The sequence below is a fragment of the Microcaecilia unicolor genome, chromosome 3 (assembly GCF_901765095.1).
Source record: "Microcaecilia unicolor chromosome 3, aMicUni1.1, whole genome shotgun sequence".
NCBI lineage: Eukaryota > Metazoa > Chordata > Amphibia > Gymnophiona > Siphonopidae > Microcaecilia > Microcaecilia unicolor.
The window spans coordinates 248,869,490-248,890,439 of NC_044033.1; the positions used below are offsets into that span (position 1 = coordinate 248,869,490).

The following is a 20,950-nucleotide window of genomic DNA, read 5'->3' on the forward strand; positions in this document are numbered from 1 at the left end:
AACGTATTACTGAGGAGGAGTTTCTAGCTATTCTCCCTTGCTGTGTGCCGTAGTATGGAATTCTAAATCCGTGTGCAAAACCTTCTTCGATTGAAAATGCTTCCTTCCTGCGGGGGTATAGTGCTAACCAAGGCCGCATAGCGGCTAGGTTAACCGGGGAAGGAGCTTTTACCCTGTTCTGTGTGTCATATCTGGGCGGAGGTTCGGTCGGGGGCTTTCTTGACACATTTGCCGACCGGGTGCGGTGCACCGCAAGAGGCACAAACATGCTTGAATTTGCAGCTCGGTAAAGTACATGTGGCTCTGTTGAATCTCCAGCAGACTCCATCATGTGGGCTAGCTGCTCTCCCTGCCCCGTGTAGCCCCCCGGGCCGAAAGGATCTACCTTGTGTGCCAGCTACCGCCCCCCTGTTAGTCATTGTGTACATCCACAGGTCCGCATCTTTCCAACCCCACCCTAATGCAGGGTTCCCATCCATTCTGTTCCTATATTCTTCATCATATTTTAACCATCTGTATCCCTCGTAGTCCCTATAGGCCAGCAGTATGTTGTGGGCATATGCCAGCATCGGGCTAAATTGGTTTGGGTCGGCATGTCCCGCTGCATCTATTACCCTGAGGAACGTCAGTAACCAGTTAAATAACGATCTTGGTGTACTGGCTGCTCGTGTAACTGTCTTGTCTTTTGCATCTTTGCTCCTTATCTTACTCTTCTTCCTCCCCTCTAGCACCTGAAACATGTCAAAGTATTTCCTGTTCTTTATCTTTTTCAGTATGGATTTGGGCACTAACCGCCATATGTGTGGTAACGCTGCTAGGGGGGGTGGGCGTTCGTCCCTGGCGCCCGCTGTCGCTAACTCCGCTCTTTGTGGTTCGTCGTCCCCATCCGATGAAGAGGAGGATGAGGACGAAGAACTCGAACTGCTCTCCGAGTCGGAGTCTCCTCGTCTAGCCTTTTTCTTTCCTTTCCCTTTCTTTTTCTTCTTAGCTTTTTTGTCATTCGTAGTCTTGACCTCACTGGCATGCGCACCTTGACTTGTGTTTGTGCCCTCTCTTTCCGTGTGAGCACCCTGCTCCCCTACCTTCGCTGCATTACTCCCTTCTGATACACCCGCTCTCTCCCCCTCCTTCACATCAACATTTACATTCTCAAGTGTGCTGCTGGACATACCTGCAGTGTCTATCGTCTGCGTATCATCCTTCTTAGTGAGGTCCCGTATCGGGTTACCCGGGTTCAAGCCCCAGTGACTAGGGTCTGGTTTGCCTGAGGCCCCTGTGTGCGCCGGGTGTTGAGCAGCGCCCGTCGCTTGCCATGGCTGGTAAGGGGGGGGGGGCCAAATCCTGGCCACGCCCCATAGTATGGTGGCTGTGGGGGGTAGCCCCATCCTATCCCATACGGCCATGGAGGCGCGATCGCGTGCTGCCCTTTCACCGCTAGAGGCCCCAAGCTCTCCTTCGCCTGTGTGACTGGGGTCGGAGGCATTGTCCATCCTGGGAATGCTGGTGGGTACGGGCAACTTCCCGACGTGGCTGCATCCTGCTTTCCTTTGGCTTTCTTTTTTTTGTCTTTCTTTGCTGATATAGCATCTGCGGTGACGTCGGCCTTATTGTTTGCTTGCTTCTTTTGTCCTTTCTTTTTGTCTGCGGTGCTCGGTGGTGACGGCTCCTTTGCGTCGCTCAGGTCCGCCTCGTTTGCCGTCATCTCCTCGTGATGCATGGGTGATGCTCTGTGTCCGTCCTCCGCTCTGATTCCTACTGTGGTGCAGGTTTCTATCGCGTCTGTGCCTGCTTCCATTCTGATGGGGGAGGGTAATGCAAGGTAGCCGACAAACAAGTATCTAAACAGACTTAAGAGATAACGAGTTAATATCTGCTTCTCTGTGTAGGTACATAATTGCTAAGATCCTTCATCTGATTTTTTTTTTTTTTTTTTTAAACTGGTATCTGAGGTTGATCGATAGATTCCTGCCATCCCCAATATGGCCGTCTCCTATTCACATCCTAGGCTAATTCAGAATGTAAATGCCCTCCCCAATATGGCTGACCACCAATATAAACTAATGGCCTAAGGAGTCAGCCCTCTCCAAGATGGCCGCCCTTGCATTAACAGAGCCCTACTCTACCCAAGATGGCCGCCCCCAGCAGCAGCATGGTCATACTGACCAAGATGGCCGCCCCCAGCAGCAGCATGGTCGTACACCATGCCTCCCTGAACACCAAAACTGCTGTCGGTTTCTTTCTTTAGGTTTTTTTTTTTTTTTTTTTTACTCACGTTTTGGCCTCCCAGCTCACTGCAACACTCGGCGGTCACCTCCAGCGCTCTGATGCAGGGCCGGATCGTGCTGGGCTCCTCTCCTGTTTCTCTTCTTCCCCTACGCCGATCGGGCCAGCGGGGGAACCGGGATTCTTCGGCTGTCGATTTATCCTCGTCGCCGTCTCCTCGCGTGCCGTAGCGTCTGATCGCTGTAGCCCGTTCGCGATGCAGGTGAGCGATGCAGGAAGGAGCACCTGGAGCCCGGACAGGAAAGAGGGTGTCCTGGAGCCCGGACATAGGAAAGAGGGTGTCCGGGCTCGGACACAGGAAAGAGGGTGTCCGGGCTCCTCCCCGGGGCTTTTATACCCCGTTTTCTCTCCTCCCTTCTCCCAGCGGGGTGCCCCTTTACGTCGGGCAGGCGAACACCTCGTACCTGCCCTGGGCACCCCGCTGGCCTGATCGCTCATGCCCCCCTCGGTGCACGGCGCCATGTTATCTTCGGCTCCGTGCACCCGAGGGGGCACTGCGCCTTTCTTAGGGTTACCATATGGCTCCAGAAAAAGGAGGACGGATTGAGCAAGCCGGGTTTTACTTCCATTGCTTTCAATGGAAAGCAATTGCTTTCAATGGAAGTAATTGAGCCAGCTGGGTTTTACTTCCATTGATTTCAATGGAAAGCAATTGCTTTCAATGGAAGTAATTGAGCCAGCCGGGTTTTACTTCCATTGATTTCAATGGAAAGCAATGGAAGTAAAACCCGGCTGGCTCAATCCGTCCTCCTTTTTCTGGAGCCATATGGTAACCCTAGCGCCTTTCTGAAATCGTGCACTGAGGTTTTTCCCTATTGCTTTCCTTGTATTGAGGGGTAGGAGAAATATACTGGGTCCAGAATTTATTTGTGTTCCAGTGACTGACTAATTCACATATAATAAGCATTAAAAAAAGAGCTAAAACTCATTAAAGAAAAAAGGGGAGGAAGTAATTGTTCTGAAGTCTGCTTACATGATAAATTTGATCAGCTTAGTTGGGAAGTTGGGTTAAGGTCCTAAAAATATTTATTCCTCCTAATGCTGCTTTGATTGAGTTATGCTAGTATTAGTAATATTACAGGTTTATTCATTGCTTAATTGGAGGCCTATGAGATGTTTTAGAGCTCCCGTTATTAATGTAGTAATTATAGAATTTTCCAGATCTAGAATTCTTGAATTTAGTATGGTAGAAAAGCCTTTGATAATTATTTAATTATAATATTCCCTAATTCTTTTAATTTAAAGAGGGGTTTCCTTTGTGTAAGCCTTTGATTATATGATATAAATGTTGATTGCACCTCGTGTAGAGAATGTAAATTTTGCAGGTATTTGTGTAAGTTAAAAGAAATTTTGTCATGTTATTGCCATAGCATCTATTATCTAGTAAGTTGCTGAGCTGGCAGTTACTGTGACTTGTCCAAGGTCACAATGTCAGTTAGTAGTTGTCTGGATTAGAAACTAGGAAAATTCTGGTTTATGATCCCCTTTACTAATATTTCTGACTTGCTACTTTTTCCTCTACGAGCTAATTATTAAGTTAACAGTATCTAACTCAGTGTGAATGTTTTCCATTGTGGTTTATTTTATAATAAAGCGTGAACATCTTACCATTAACAGTGAGCACAGTATTTTAAACAAGTTTTTAAAGTTCAAATATTTTATTGAAGTTAGCATTTAAACAGAAACATAGTAATAAACTGAAATACAAAGAAATATTCAGTCAAACAAAGCAAAGAACATACAAAAATAATTATTATACAAATAATTTTCTTTTTCCTCAATGGGGAAGGCATAGCTATGGGATGGATGATAGAGAAGGGAAGGGCTGATGCTGGGCTATGGGTGGGTGGGGGGTAGGGAAGAGATGAGAAGGGCTGATGCCGGGCTAGAGGATTGGATGGAGGGGTAGGGAAGCAAAGTTTGAAGGATATCATGTCTGAAATTATACTGTAGGATCCTGTCATGTGTGTTGAGATGTTTGCCATTATAGTAGACTTACGCCTGGTCAAGTTTAAGATGTGGGATAGTGTAAACCATATTTTAAAATATTGGTTTTTCCATATGTTGATGCTGGGCATACTACTTAGAAATCCATCATCAAGTGCAGTCTAATGCATTATTTTGTAGAAAGAAACACTACTCGTACCTATATAAACAGTGCCCACCTATATTAGCTCTGGGCCCACCCAAAATGTTAGGTCTGGCTACGCCACTGCTGTGCCCTGAAGAGCACAGGTACAAATCAAAGTAGGGTATACACAAAAAGCAGCAAATATGAGTTATCTTGTTGGGCAGACTGGATGGACCGTGCAGGTCTTTTTCTGCCGTCATCTACTATGTTACTATGTTACTATGTTTTTTCGTATGGGTTGATTGCATATGTGGCCATTTGAGATCACATAGATGAAGGAAGTCCTTGCATTCTCGTGCGTTGGTAGAGTTTGGGTCTTCTAGGTGAAGGTTAATGCCCCCTAGTACTAATACATTGGAGTTGGGTATGCAGGTATTTGAGATGAAATCCTAGAAGTTTGACTGGCTTTCCTTCCAATTGCATGGTGGTCTGTAAAACAGGACACAGTTTAGGTGGTCGAGTAGGGTTTTGTGTTGGTTCTGATCGAGGCTATTTCGAATTGGGTTGTTATGGATTCGCCTGTGGTTTCGATGGTGAAATGGATCAGTATATAAGCGATATGCCTCCACCTCTTTTTTCCTTTCTGGTTCGGTGAGCGATTTTATATCCTGGAGGGTATAGGTTTAGGATGATTGAGTCCTCTTGATTATGGATCCAGGTTTCAATGATGAAGAGTAGATCAAGTTTTGCTGACATGATCCAGTCTGTTACTATTGTTGTTTTGTTTACTACAGACCTGGCTTTAGCGTAACCTACTTGAATAGTTTGGTGTGGGTCTTCTGTGTTCGGTGTTATGTGGACTTTTGTCAACTGTTGATTCATAGTTTGTGAGGGTTTTTATGATCTTTTTTCCCTTCTGTTGGGGGTGTCCATTTATTTGTGTTCTTCCTTCATTTTGGTTGTTGTCGGTGTGGTGAGGTGTGGTATACAGTATCTGCTTACTCTTTGGTAGTTTTGTAGTATGGGTATTGTATTAAGGTCTGCGAGTGTATTATGTCTATGTGCACAAATGGAATGAGTGTCAAAACACCCGTGGACTTGCAACATCTCCCACTGTGAATGAATGGACTGATTGATTTTAGAACACAACCTCGAAAATGGTAACACAACTAGTAGTCTTTCTTCTTCTGCAGATTGTTTATATTGCAACAATAGGTTATAATAAGCAAATTTAGCTCTAAGATAGGCTTTCTTTACAACTTTGAAAGGGTAGCCTCTATCCAAAAATGTATAAACATTCTAGAAACCTGATCTTCAAAGTCCACAGAACATGAACAAATACGTCGTAAATGTAATAATTGACTTATTGGTAAACTAGCTTTTAGATGATAAGGATGAAAACTAGAAAAATGAAGTAAAGTATTTTGTGCCGTGGGTATTTGAAATAGAGTGGTATGTGTCTTGTTCTCTATTCTCAACACCCAAAAATTCCAAACAGGATCTGGTGTAGTGCATAGTAAATTGCAAATTAAGTCGTAAAGAGTTTATCCAGTTGGAAAAATCCAGCAGAGTTTGCACCGACCCATTCACTATAAAAAAAGATATCATCCAAATACCATTTCCACACTGAAATATATTTGAAACTATCAGCACCATATATATACTGCTCTTCAACAACAGAGTTGTTGTGGAATCACGGTATATAAAGAAGTGACGTCCATTGTTGCAAAAATGGAATCACCACACAACAGTATTGATTGGAAACATCAATCCTTCAATGTTGGCTTTTCAGAAACGGGTTTTACATGACTTGTATTATCTTCATCATAATTTATCCACCTCATTGCGAGAAGCTTTGATTGCTTTACAAAAATCAAACCGAGGAATGGTCCTCAGGGCTGAAAAAGCTGGAGCAGTCACTGTAGAAGTGATGTGTATAGTTACGGAGACCAATAGAATAAGATCATTAACGTTATTATTGTACCAGTGGTGTCTTGTTTCCAATGTAGGATTGTAAAGTGTAGAGTTTTGTTCTTCTGTTAGTTATGGAATAGTAACCGGGTGGATGTCTGGGATTTATGTGCTTTATGGACACACACTGCTTTCGATGAATTTCTTCATAAATATGCACATATATTCCATTATTCTAGTAATTTGTGCACATATCTGGTCCCTTTATCTAGGCACCTTCTTAACAGAATTAACCTCTTAGGGCTCAATTCTATAAATTGCGTCTAAAAAATTGGCGCAAAACAACGCTTAAGCCATGCCTAAAGTGAGGGATGGTTTATAGAATAGAGCTTAAGTCTCAATGTGATGCTTAAATTTAGGGGTGTCCATTTGCTCCAATGAAAATGTGGTGCAAATACCCACATCTAAATTTAGGTGCGGAGCCCTATGTAACCAAAACCGCACCCACGATCTCTCCCAAACCACCCATGACCCCTCCCATTTCGGCACCCTCTTTTTCGGAATGCACGTAAAATTTTGACACAAATTATGCACCTAAATTTACGCATGTAAATACCAATTAAATCTAATTAGTGCCAATAATCGCTTGCTAAAAAGCCAATTACATAGTAACGTGGAGGGGCATAATCGAACGCAAACGCCTATCTCCATGGGCATCTATGTCCGAAAACGGGTACGTGAAGAGGTGGGACAGACCGTATTTTCAAAAAAAATGGACGTTTTTCAGCTGGGCGTTTGTTTTTTTTAGCGATAATGGAAACTAAAAACGCCCGGCTCAAAAACGACCTAATCCAAGCCATTTGGTTGTGGGAGGGGCCACGATTTGTAGTACACTCGCCCCCCCTGATATGCCAGGACACCAACTGGGCACCCTAGAGGTCAGTGAGGTGGACTTCAGACAACGCTCCCACATGCATAGCTCCCTTACCACGGGTGCTGAGCACATAACCCCCTCCCCCAAAACCCACTACCCACAAATGTACAACACTACCATAGCTCTTAGGGGTGAAGGGGGCACCTACATGTGGGTACAGTGGGTTTTGCAGGCCTCCCATTTACCTGCACAAGTGTTAGAGGTAGGGGGGATGGGCCTGGGTCCGCCTGGCTGAAGTGCACTGCGGTACCCACTAAAAGTGCTCCAGGGACCTGCATACACGCAGGCCTCTAGGACTGGTTGCTGCTATATAACATTGGCACACCAGTTGACACCTGAAGACTAATCTCTCCAAAAACGTCCTTTATTGGAATAAGCATGTTTACTCACAGTTAACTGCAGATCAGAGGTTGTGCCCCACTGGCAACGAGTCTCCCTGGTACTGAGATGAGCAGTAGGTCAGAGCTGGCAGAATGCTGTACAATGCCCTCTTTCAGCCACATTCAAGGGAAGAACTAAGTTCTGTAACGTGGCTAACACGTGAAAGGGATCTAAAACTGGCTTACAAAAATGGCCACTACCTCATGGACTACCGGAAACAAAACAGGGCACACTCTGACCCAGTAAGCAGGGGGAAAAGCACCATGGGAGTAGAGCCTACCAACTACCAACATCGTGAGCATTTGCCACAAGCTAGTGGAATCACGGAGCCCAATACCCTACACCCACCACAATGCATTGCTGATGTGACTCTGCAGTGCGTATAACAGAAAAGGTGTCACACTCACCCGAGGGCCACATCAGAACCAGGGAAAGGCTGTCACAGGATAGAACACATTCTGCTGTCATAGAGGTGGGTACGGCATTTGAGGCTGGCATAGAGGCTGGAAAAAAAGTTTGTAAAGTGTTTTTTTTTGGTGGGAGGGGGTTAGTGACCACTGGGGGAGTCCGGGGAGGTCATTCGCGATTCCCTCCAGTGGTCATCTGGTCAGTTGGGGCACTTTTTTGGGACCTGTTCGTGAAAAAAAGGGTCCAAAAAAAGTGACCCCCAAATCGCGGTAAAAACGCCTTTTTTTTGATTATCAGCTAAAGACGTCCATCTCTCCTCGGCCGATAACCACGCCCCAGTTCCGCCTTCACCACGCCTCCAACACGCCCCCATCAACTTTACCCATTTCCGCGACGGATTGCAGTTGGAAACGCCCAAAATTGGCTTTCGATTATACCGATTTGGGCTACCACGGGAGAAAGACGCCCATCTCCCGATTTGGGTCGCAATATAGACGTTTTTCTCTTTCGATTATAAGCTGGATAGTAACATAGTAGATGACGGCAGAAAAAGACCTGTACGGTCCATCCAGTCTGCCCAACAAGATAAACTCATATGTGCTAGTTTTTGTGTATACCTTACCTTGATTTGTACTGTCTTTTTCAGGGCACAGACTGTATAAGTCCGCTCAGTACTATCCCCGCCTCCCAGCCACCAGCCCCGCCTCCCACCACCGGCTCTGGCACAGCCCATATAAGTCTGCCCAGCACTATCCCCGCCTCCCACCCACCAGCCCCGGCACAGACCATATAAGTCTGCCCAGCACTAGCCCCGCCTCCCAACCTCCGGCTCTGCCACCCATTCTAGGCTAAGCTCCTGAGGATCCCTTCTTTCTGAACAGGATTCCTTAATTTCAATTAATAGCGCTAATTAGCTCATTTATTCAATTAGATTGCATTTGCAAATTAGACACACATCCAAATTTGTGCACACAGTTTTTGGCGACTTGTATAGAATTAGGGGTCAGTGTGCAAAATCTCAATTTAATACAGGTTAACCTCTGCATTAACTCATGCAAAATCAATTTGAACATGTTGAAAAGTTCTGAAGTGTATTATGAAAATTAACACCAAAGTGTGAAATGAACGAAAAGATAGTTCTAGAAATGTAGAAAAAGACCATACGAAAGAAAAAGAACTGAAAATGATTTCCCAGTGCTCAACCCTACCTGATAAATGTAAGTGAATGTCCAGCCAGAAGTGGGATGACAGGGATAACATTGAAAGTTTATAAAGGCTTATCCACCGATAACGGTGTCAGCTAAAGCCATGGCTGTGTTTGTACTTAAACTTAGCGTAAAAACTTCGTAAGTGACGTCAGATAAAGACCTGAATGGCTCAATCAGTCTGCCCAATAGTCGCATTCATTCTCAATTCTAGATTCAATCAACAAAGAATGTGATATTAAATACCTGATCATGGTCTTTCTTTCTTGTTTCTGGGACATAGACCATAGAAGTCCGCCCTGCTCGGTCTTTATGTTCCATAGTAACATAGTCAATGATGGCAGATAAAGACCTATACGGTCCATCCAGTCTGCCCAATAAGATAAACTCATTTTACATGGTACGTGATACTTTATATGTATACCTGAGTTTGATTTGTCCTTGCCTTTCTCAGGGCACAGACCGTAGAAATCTGCCCAGCACTGTTTTTGTACTAAACGTTCTGAAGTTAAACTCGAAGCCCCTTAAAATTTATACTCCAGCCCATCCATATCTATTCAGTCATAATCAGGGCACAAACTGCAGAGGTCTACCCTGCACTGGTTTTGCTCCCCAATTAACGGTGTTGCCACCCAATCTCCACTAAGATTCCATGGATCCATTCCTTCTAAACAGGATTCCTTTGTGTTTATCCCACGCATGTTTGAATTCCATTACCATTCTCAACTCCAGCTGCTGGAATTGCCATCAAAGCCAATCCGAATCCATCTTGTCATTTTCGGGACACAGACTCACGTTCCAAATTACTGGAGTTTCCATCAAAGCTCTCTCCAGCCTATCCTAAACCAGATTGCTATATGCTGGACTCAGACCTTACAAGCCAGCCCAGCACCAACTTTACTTGATACAGCAAGAGTTGCCATCTAAGCACCACTTGACATGCAAACACATATCAACCCTTAAAGTTTTCTTTTTTATAACATTCATTTTCTAATTAGAGATCTTCTATGTTCATCCCACACCATTTTGAATTCCACCACAGTTTTCTTCTCCACCACCTCCCTGGGGAGGACATTCCAGTTATCAGCCAGCCACCCTCTCTCTGAAAAAGAATTTTCTGACATTACTCCTAAGTCTACCACCCCACAACCACAAATCATGTCCTCTCCTGTAGTTATCCCATTTCCCTTTCTCTGGAAAATATTTGTTTCTATATTAATACCTTTCAAGTATTTCAATGTCTGTATCATATCGCCCCTGTCCCTCCTCTCCTCTAGGGTATACATATTCAGGTCTTCCACTCTCTTCTCATCCATCTTTTGACCCAATCCCCATAAAACTTTAAAAACTTTAACAGGGGAGAACTAAAAATAAAGAAAAACAATGTTCCTAATTTGCTGCTCCAGACAGGAATATTTTTAGATAGTCTAACTGAGGTACAATTTGTTAGGTGGATTCTTTGTAAACTGGCCTCTCTATGGAAAGTGTGCTCTGTCCTCTCCTGGTTCTCCTCTTATCTCTCCCATCGTACCTTCAGAGTACAATCTCATGGTTCGTCCTCCTCCCCTATCCCGCTCTCTGTCAGAGTCCCCCAGGGATCTGTCCTTGGACCCCTCCTTTTTTCAATCTACACCTCTTCCCTGGGCTCCCTGATTTCATCTCATGGCTTCCACTACCATCTCTATGCCGATGACACCCAGCTTTACCTCTCCACACCAGACATCACTGCGGAAACCCAGGCCAAAGTATCGGCCTGCTTATCCAACATTGCTGCATGGATGTCCAATCACCACCTGAAACTGAACATGGCCAAGACCGAACTTCTTGTCTTCCCACCCAAACCCACTTCTCCTCTCCCTCCACTCTCTATTTCAGTTGATAACACCCTCATCGTCCCCGTCTCATCTGCCCGCAACCTCGGTGTCATCTTCGACTCCTCCCTCTCCTTCTCTGCACATATCCAGCAGATAGACAAGACCTGTCGCTTCTTCCTCTATAACATTAGCAAAATTTGCCCTTTCCTCTCCAAGCACACCACCCGAACTCTCATCTACTCTCTCATTACCTCTCGCCTTGACTACTGCAACCTACTCCTCACCGGCCTCCCACTTAGCCATCTATCCCCCCTTCAGTCCATTCAGAACTCGGCTGCACGTCTTATCTTCCACCTGGACTGATATACTCATATCACCCCTCTCCTCAAGTCACTTCACTGGCTTCCGATCAGGTACTTCATACAGTTCAAGCTTCTCCTACTAACCTCCTTTGGGTTCCAGGGCTCTGTCCTCTCCTGGTTCTCTCCCATCATACCTTCAGAGTACACTCTCATGGTTCGTCCTCCTCCCCTATCCCGCTCTCTGTTGGAGTTCCTCAGGGATCTGTCCTTGGGCCCCTTCTTTTTTCAATCTACACCTCTTCCTTAGGCTCCCTGATCTCTTCTCATGGTTTCCACTATCATCTTTATGCTGACGACACCCAGCTTTATCTCTCCACACCAGAAATCACTGCGGAAACCCAGGCCAAGGTATCGGCCTGCTTATCCGACATTGCTGCCTGGATGTCCAACCGCCACCTGAAACTGAACATGGCCAAGACTGAACTTATTGTTTTCCCACCCAAACCCACTTCTCCTCTCCCTTCACTCTCTATCTCAGTTGATAACACCCTCATCATCCCCGTCTCATCTGCCTGCAACCTCGGTGTCATCTTCGACTCCTCCCTCTCCTTCTCTGCGCATATCCAGCAGATAGCCAAGACCTGTCGCTTCTTCCTCTATAACATTAGCAAAATTCACCCCTTCCTCTCCAAGCACACCACCCGAACTCTCATCCACTCTCTCATTACCTCTCGCCTTGACTACTGCAACCTACTCCTCACCGGCCTCCCACTTAGCCATCTATCCCCCCTTCAGTCCATTCAGAACTCGGCTGCACGTCTTATCTTCCACCTGGACTGATATACTCATATCACCCCTCTCCTCAAGTCACTTCACTGGCTTCCGATCAGGTACTTCATACAGTTCAAGCTTCTCCTACTAACCTACAAATGCACTCAATCTGCAGCCATTACCTCTCTACCCTTATCTCCCCTTACGTTCCTACCCGTAACCTCCGCTCTCAAGACAAATCCCTCCTTTCAGTACCCTTCTCCACCACCGCCAACTCCAGGCTCCGCCCTTTCTGCCTCGCCTCACCTCATGTGTGGAACAAACTCCCTGAGCCCATACGCCAAGCCCCCTCCCTGCCCATCTTCAAATCACTGCTCAAAGCCCACCTCTTCAATATCGCCTTCGGCACCTAACCACCACACCTATACTCAGAAATCTAGACTACACCAACTTGACATTTTGTCCTTTAGATTGTAAGCTCATCTGAGCAGGGACCGTCCTTCTTTGTTAAATTGTACAGCACTGCGTAACCTTAGTAGTGCTCTAGAAATGTTAAGTAGTAGTAGTAGTAAAGAAGCTTTCTGAATTAGCGATCATTAAATAAACATTGCATCTGAAAAATAACATCCCGTGTCAAATACATTTATATAACTTGTTTTCTAAATCCTCAGACACCTCCACCGTCCAGATGTAGCTCCAGTTGCCATCCTGGTTACAGGAAATTAACCAGGAAAGGACAGCCCGTCTGCTGCTATGACTGTATTCCATGTGCGGAGGGAGAGGTCTCCAACCAAACCGGTGGGTGATATGATGCACCAGGTCGGCTTCACGTGGCTGTAGATTTTTCATGATGACCCCTTCTCTGTGAATTGAGGTCAAGGAGGAAAGCTGTAGGAACCATGATTAATCCACAATTTGATTGGCATCATTTTTCATTGGAGAGTAAGAGAAAAATGTCATTGCCTACTGTCCCCTCCTTAAAAACATTTTTACATTGTTATCTGCGTATCGTTTTTAAAGAATGTGCATTATGTGCAGAGAGAGCTCACTCTCTCCCGATGGCGCATGCAGGTGCAAACCATCGTGTATGCATGCGCTATGGGAAACAGTGCACACTATTATCGACAAACGACAGTGCCGCGGCACTCAGAGAGGATACTGCCTAGTTAAACGTTGCTGAATAGCCTCTGCTGAAGCATTCAGCATTATTCAAAGGACATAAAATAAAGAAGTACTATTATGTTCTTATTCTGATATTGTCTTTCCACATTGTGAAATTATTGAAAAAGTAAGAGAATTATTGTCACTGTCCTAAAACTATTGCTATTTATGAGATACTTAGACAGTATTGTTCATTCTTAGATAGCGATACCTGTTGGATGTGCCCAGAAGACCAATGGCCCAATCAAAGAAGAGACGCCTGCATTCCAAAAGTGAAAAACTTCCTGTCCTTTGAAGAACCTTTGGGGATAGTGTTGACTTCCATCAGCACTTTCTTCTTTCTGATCACTGCTGTCATCCTAGGAATCTTTATTAATTACCGAGACACTCCCTTAGTGAGAGCCAACAACCGGGACCTCAGTTACATTCTCCTCATCTCCCTCATGCTCTGCTTCCTCTGTTCCTTGGTATTCATTGGCCACCCTGACAAAGTGACCTGTGTTCTCAGACACACTGCCTTTGGGATCAGTTTCTCCATCGTTCTGTCCTCTATATTAGCAAAAACCACCACTGTGGTCTTGGCCTTTCATGCCACCAAGCCTGGAAGCAAGCTCCGGAAATGGATGGGTTCCAGGATCTCAATTTCTGTAGTCCTTTCCTGTTCCCTTTTTCAAACTGTTCTGTGTCTCACCTGGTTGTTCACTGCTCCCCCATTCTCATATCTTAATATGAGATCAGAAATTGGAGCAATACTAATTGAATGTAATGAAGGATCAATAGTTGCATATTACTGTGTTCTGGGTTACCTGGGATTTCTGGCTGGCATCAGCTTCATCACAGCTTTCCTAGCAAGAAATCTCCCCGACACTTTCAATGAGGCCAAGTACATCACCTTCAGCATGCTGGTGTTCTGCAGCGTCTGGATCTCCTTCATCCTAACGTACCTGAGCACCAAGGGCAAGTACATGGTGGCAGTGGAGATATTTGCTATCCTGGCCTCCAGTGCTGGACTTCTGGGTTGTATCTTTCTCCCCAAATGCTTCATTATTCTGCTGAAACCTGATAGGAACAGCAGGAAATACCTATCAAAAATGACTGGAGGAAATATTTAAAGACATGCTACTGAATAAAGATAAATTGATATGTTATCACATGGATGAAGTATGGGTTGAGAATACATTTACATGCATACATTATACAAGGATATAGGGACAAGCATTTCAGCTCTAGCGTTGATGAGTGTGATCGGGCCTAAAATATAACTGTGCTTTTGAGCCTACAAAGAAGAGGCCTATATTTTTGTATAGGTTGGGCTCCAAACAGGCACATTCTTGACACCTAAAATAGGGGACCCTTTAAAGACCCACCCTCCAGGGGGTTAAATTTAGGCCACACACCTGGAATACCTTTAATCCCACCTCCGTATGAGCTAATAAATTCCAAATGTATCCACCTGCAATATCTTTGAATATCACCATATACTTGTGACCTGGGTTGGCCAGTGTTGGAAGCAGGATACTAAGCTAGATGGACCTTCAGTCTGACCTAGTACGGCTACTCTTATGTTCACCTAGAAATGATAGTTGCAAAATTTTCATAAAGGAAGCCAAAAAAACGTGTATTTTGGTGCAACCTCAGTTAATATCAAACACAATATAAATATGTTTTCATACACAGCTGCATAAAAATATTATGTAAGGTTTAGAATCCTTAGTTGCTTTTCAAACACATATAAAATGGACATAAACATCTCAAAATTCATAGGTTTATAAGGAGCAAATATGTTGAACTGTGTCCAGCTTAAATTTTTAAAAAGTCTGCTCGTGCAAAAGTTTCAAGCAGTGATGATTTATGGTTAGATTCTATATATGGCACCTGAAAAATCCATGCGTTAAAAAAATATGCCTAGGAGTATTCTCCAAATACGCTTAAACGTTATAGAATCGGCTTAAATTTCCACATGGTATATAGAATACGCTGGGCGCCTCTCTACGTCACCAAATGTAGGGACCCTTTTACAAATGTGCGTTAGGTTCTACCAGGGGCATAGCCAGACCTCGGTGGGAGGGGGGATCCAGAGCCTGAGGTGGAGGGGCACTGATTAGCGGCCTCCCCCAGCCGCTGACCCCCCCTCCCCCCGCCACTTTCTACACTCCTCTGCCGACGATCCCTCCCCGCCACCGCCAAAACCCTCCCCCGTCGCCACTGCCGCCAGGTACCTTTTTTGCTGGCGGGGGTCCCTAACCCCCGCCAGCTGAAGAGTCTTCTTCAGCGCCGGTCAACTCTGGTGCCTTCGCTGTGTGATGATCTGTTTCGAATGCCTGATGTCCTGCGCCGTGCACGTCCTGTATGTAGCCCCATGCAGAACGTGCATACAGGACGTAAGGCAGCAGAAACAGATCATCACACAGCGAAGGCACCAGAGTCGACCGGCACTGAAGAAGACTCTTCAGCTGGCGGGGGTTGGTGACCCCCGCCAGCAAACAAGGTATGTGACGTGACGGCAGCGGCGGGGGAGGTTGGCGGCTGGGGGGGGTCAAATGTAGAGAGGGCCAGGGCTTAATCTGTGGGGGCCCCACGTAGCTATGCCCCTGGGCTCTACACATCTGCAGCGTGCGCCAAAATGAGACTACCGCCAGGCTACCGTGCCCCCCGACGGTAATTTCAGATTTGCCGCGCACCCATAATGCCTGGGTGATTTATTTATTTATTTCCTCCCACCCACGGTGTTTCCAGCAGTAATTGGCAGTTGGCAGTCGCTGACCAGTCACCGCACGTGTAGCGCGTCATCCCTTACTGCTAGATGGCGTTAAGGGCTCAGGCCAGTTTTAGGCGTGTGCTGTTTCAGTTTTACCGCATGCCTTTTCCCCTCCCATTAAAGAAAAGCCTTTTTTTCACTACCACAGGCCACTTTTTACCGCGGCTCAATAAAAGTCACATCCTTAGTCACATCCGTTTATACCACGTTATACTAGGCATAAATCCTGGTTAGTCTATAACCGTGGATGTAAAGTTTCAGAATGTCTGTGACCCACCCATTCCACACCCATGGCTATGCCCACTTTTTGACTACATGTATTAGAGTTTATGCGCACCACATTATAGAATGTGTTTAGTGAATTCTATGCATAAGTTTTAATTAGTGCCAATTAGTGCTGATAATTGCTCATTAACATCCAAGTAACAATGCTGATTGGCTCATTAACCAATTAGGTTATGCACGTTGTTATGGAATATGCTTAGATTTTCGTGCGGAAATCTAGGAGCGATATATAAAATCCAGGGGTTAGTGCTATTTTTTGGCATTTCATCCTCATTTTTGATCTCAACTTTTTCCTCTCTTTTTGAAAGGATTAAGCTTCTTTAGTAAAAGAAAACAGAATTTGAAAGCTGATTTTCTATAAAGTATTTTAGACTAAATTCTAAAATTGGCACCCAATTTTGATGTCAGGATTTACACCCAACTGAAACCTGGTGTAGATCTTTACAAATATATTAGGCGCAGATCTCCCAAATTATTACCAATTACCTGCTCATTTGTTAATTAAGTTGCACCTGCAATTATAGCATACACTTGATGCGTGCCAAATTTCGGTGCACAATTTTGGGACCATGTATAGAATCCGGGGGATTGTGTTGGTTGATATATAAAGGGGAGCAGATTGTCAAATTCATTATAAAGCAGTTGCAATACATTAAGAAATATGGGGCCCTTTTACTAAGGTGTGCTGAAAAATGGCCTGTGCTGGTGTAGACGTGTGTATTGGATGCGCGCAGGTCCATTTTTCAGCGTACCTGCAAAAAAGGCTGTTTGGGGGGGCTGTAAATGGGCGTGCGGCAAAATAAAAATAGGTGCGCGTCCATTTTGGACCTCAGGCTTTACCGCCACCCATTGACTTAGAGGTAAATCCTCACGCATTAACCGGGCAGTAATCATCAGCACATGTTGTCAGGCTTCTTCCCTGGTAGCACTGGGTTGTGAGCCCTTGGACCACTACCGTGAGGCGGCAGTGGCAGGCAAGATCACCTTCAAAGCAGAGACGAGGCAAGGCTGGACTGGAACCCCGGACTAGAGCTCTGCACTGGAATACACAGGACTGGAACGCACTGGATGGGTGCACACTGGACTGGAACCCACTGGACTGGTACACACTGGAGTGGAGCCCACTGGACTGGAACACACAGGACTGGGACCCACTGGACAGGAACACACTGGACCTAGGCTTCACCTACGCTTAGCCACCGTTCCCTGAGGGTTGAGCCCTCAGTTGTGGGCAGCCGGCAGGGCTTACAGGAAAACCGGAACTGGAACTAGCAAGCAGGAACAACGGGAATCAGGATACAGAAGTGCCCCCAGGTACCTAGGCGAAAGCAAGGCAGACAGGCAGGGAATGTCTGGGTTCCAGCAATAGTCAGGTCTGGCCACAGGCAGAAAATATCCGGGTTCAGGCAATAGTCGGGTCAGGCAGCAGGCAGAGAGTAGTCAGATTCAGGCAATGGTCAGGTCAAGTAGCAAGGCTTTGGCTGGAGCTCCAGTAGCAAGGACTACTGGCAGCGGACAGGACTAGGGCTGAGGCTCCAGAAGCAAAGGAAAACACACACGGGAAAACCAGAAAGCTAAACACAAGAAAACTAGTAAAGCTGTACACAAGCTAACAAGAAAGCTATGCCCAAGCTAACTAGTCACAAGCTAGAAACCCACACTAAGCAAAACACAGGAGAATTAGTAAAGCTGTACACAAGCTAACAAGCAAAGCTATGCCCAAGCTAACTAGTCACACGCTAGGAACTCACAACACACAGGAGAACTAGTGAAGCTGTACACAAGCCAACAAGAAAAGCTATGCCCAAGCTACTAGTAACAAGCTAGAAACTCACACTGAACTGGACAAGGTAGCAGTGCACAGAGCAGTCTAACATACCAGGGACCTTAGACGATGCAAAAGCAAAGGCTGCAGTCTCTAAGTGATTAATAAAGCCCTTCAACACCTGAGGAGCAGCTGCAGCCATCAGTAAGCAACTATAGAGGCTGTCCAGGCACAAACAAGAGAGACAAGTCCGGCAGCCTGGAAGAACCGGACCGGACTGGGCTAAAGTCTGGAACGGGTAGGAACAGCAAGACAAACTATGGCAGCCACTGGCTCTGGCCACCAGCAGGTGAGAGGAGCACAAACCAAGGAGCAGGCAGAGCGCACACAGAACATAGAGAGACTTAGAATACCTAGGTGCAGCACAGAGGAGCAAACAGAGCCAGGCTGGAGACAGAGGTAGAGCTAACTCAGGCAGCACCCCCAGGTGCAGTAGAGTGGAGTAATTAGAGCCATGCTGGAAGCAGCCAGCACACAGAAGGAAAACTCCTCCAGAAAGGATAGGCAGAAGCCAGCTTAGAAGCTGACCCCCAGAAATAAGGTAAGTCTGAGGGTGGTCACGGCCACAGACGTGACACATGTACACTGCCGATTACTTCCTGGTTAGCGCTACAGGGTGGAAAACAGAAATTATTTTTTGCCGCGCATTTTGGACGCACGTAGAAATTAAAATTACCACCCGGGACATGCGAAAGCTGGGCGGTAGTTCTAATTTGACGCATGTACACTGTAAATGGGACCGCTGCGCCAGTAGGGGGAGGAAGGAAGTCTCCTCCCCAGGATTAATCCAAGCCCCACAAATTGCCACCAGCAGATACTTTCAAATATTCTTTTCTTTTTATTTTGTTTCCAAGTTACAAACAAAAGCTTCAGTCCAGCCCTGGGTTAGGGCTGCCCCAGGCAGGGTAGTGCTGCCCCTCACCCAGCAATCCAAAGTTTCTGCCCTTTCTTGAGGGCTGCAATAGTCCCCTTTGGAAATACTTCCTTTTCAAAGTACGTATCACAAGCAGTGCTGGCCTTTCAGCAGGATTGATCCCTCCTGTCCAACCAGGGTTTCCAGCTCCCACAGTCCTTACACAACAATCAGGAGCAGCTGGGGAACCAGGCTTATAACTCTTCCAGCCCTCTGCCCCCCCCCCCCCCCCCCCCCCCCTCCCCAGCAAACAGTTCTAATCACAACAGGCTTCTTCCTTACAACAGTTTTTAAATCAAAAAACTTTTAAACACATAGCTTTCCACCTTCAGGTGCTACCTTCCTCAGGGCTCTCCAGCTCCCCTTCCATCCTGCTCTCTGCTTCTTGCTCAACCTCCTTAACCCCCTCCTCCACCCAATCCATCCCCTCCTCCTCCTGCTTCTCACCCCACCCTCCCTCTTACAGGTGGGAGGCATGATGTAATGATTACGGAGCCAGGGGAACTGAGCTTCTTCCTTCTCCCCCCCTCTTGTGGTCAGAGTTGGTATATAGCCATCTTGTCTATCCCTGGGGCTCCCCTTGCTGGGACGGGCAATGCATTCTGGGAGACGTAGTTCAGGATTTTGTTGTTTCATTTTGTACCTCTGGGCTGTAGCCTTGTCACAACACATTGAAGTAAAAGGGCCCCATAATCGATATTAAATGCATATTTCTATAACCCGGATGTCCCCATTTAAGTTCCCTGATGCCGAACAGTGAGAGTCCTATGCTGTAACCGTGGACGCCCACATTCCATTATAGAGAAACTAGCTGGCAAAAAGGGGGAGGGGACAAAGGACTGTTGCTGAACTCATTCCAGAGTTTTCTTTCATTTGAAAAAGGAAGTGAGCTTTTTTCAAATGAAGGAAAACTCTAGAACGAGAGGGCATAGGTTGAAGTTGAGAGGAAACAGGCTTAGGAAGAATCTAAGAAAATACTGTCTGGCGGAAAGGGTGGTGGATGCGTAGATTGGCCTCCTGGTGGAGGTCATGGAGACGAAGACTGAATTTAAGAAAATGTGGGACAGGCATGTGGGATACCTTAGGAAAAGGAGGAGTTAGTGGTTATTGATGAAGGGCAGACGGGATGGGTCATATGGCCCTTATCTGCCGTCATGATTCTATGGTTCTAGTTGTTGCAGGTCCTGCACCCCAGGAGTAAGTTCAGCAAAGCCTGAGTTTAAACCGAACTAAGTTCTTCAGACACAGATCCTTACACACCAACATCAATGCTTAAGCTCCAGATTTCCACCACAACAGAGTATCTGCACTCGATTACCTAAACCGTCAGCTGTTATAGAACACATCCGATCTGTGCCTAAGGGGTATGTTTACTAAGGCACATTAGCGTTTTTAACGTGCCTATAAAGTTAAGGCGCATTCCTACAGGCACATTAGTGTTTGACACACGGTAGCATCTAATGCACATAAAAAACGCTAACGCATCTATAGCGCGCCTTTGAAAACAAAGGCGTAAGTTAGGTGTGGGCATTTACACCAGGTTTTAGTTGGCCTAAATTTAGACACACGCACGGGTGCCACATGTATCCTACAAACTGCGCCTAATATTTTTTTCGGCATCATATATACCAGCTCATTTTCGAAAGTGATCGCCGGCCATCTTCCAACATAAATCGGGAGATGGCCGGCGAAATCGGTATAATCGAAAGCGGCTTTTTTTGACAACATTGCCACTTTCCCATCGCCTCACCAGCGAAAGTTCAAGAGGGCATGTCGGCGGCATAGCGAAGGCGGGACATGGGCGTAGCTACCAGATGGCCGGCTTTCGTGGATAATGGAAAAAAAAGCGGCGTTAAGCAGTATTTCGCCGGGTTTACTTGGTCCTTTTATTTTCATGACCAAGCCTCAAAAAGGTGCCCCAATTGACC

The 20,950-nt window shown here is 45.9% G+C and overlaps 1 protein-coding gene across 1 annotated transcript in view; it reads left to right on the top strand.

The window, feature by feature from the left end:
• Positions 1 to 19,871, top strand: part of LOC115464583 (vomeronasal type-2 receptor 26-like) — a 37,324-nt gene extending 17,453 nt beyond the window's left edge. The window contains exons 3-5 of the mRNA XM_030194947.1: positions 12,752 to 12,878; positions 13,443 to 14,324; positions 19,804 to 19,871. Coding sequence (XP_030050807.1) covers positions 12,752 to 12,878; positions 13,443 to 14,324; positions 19,804 to 19,871 — 1,077 coding nt within the window. The remainder of the gene's footprint in view (positions 1 to 12,751; positions 12,879 to 13,442; positions 14,325 to 19,803) is intronic.
• Positions 19,872 to 20,950: the final 1,079 nt, after the last annotated feature.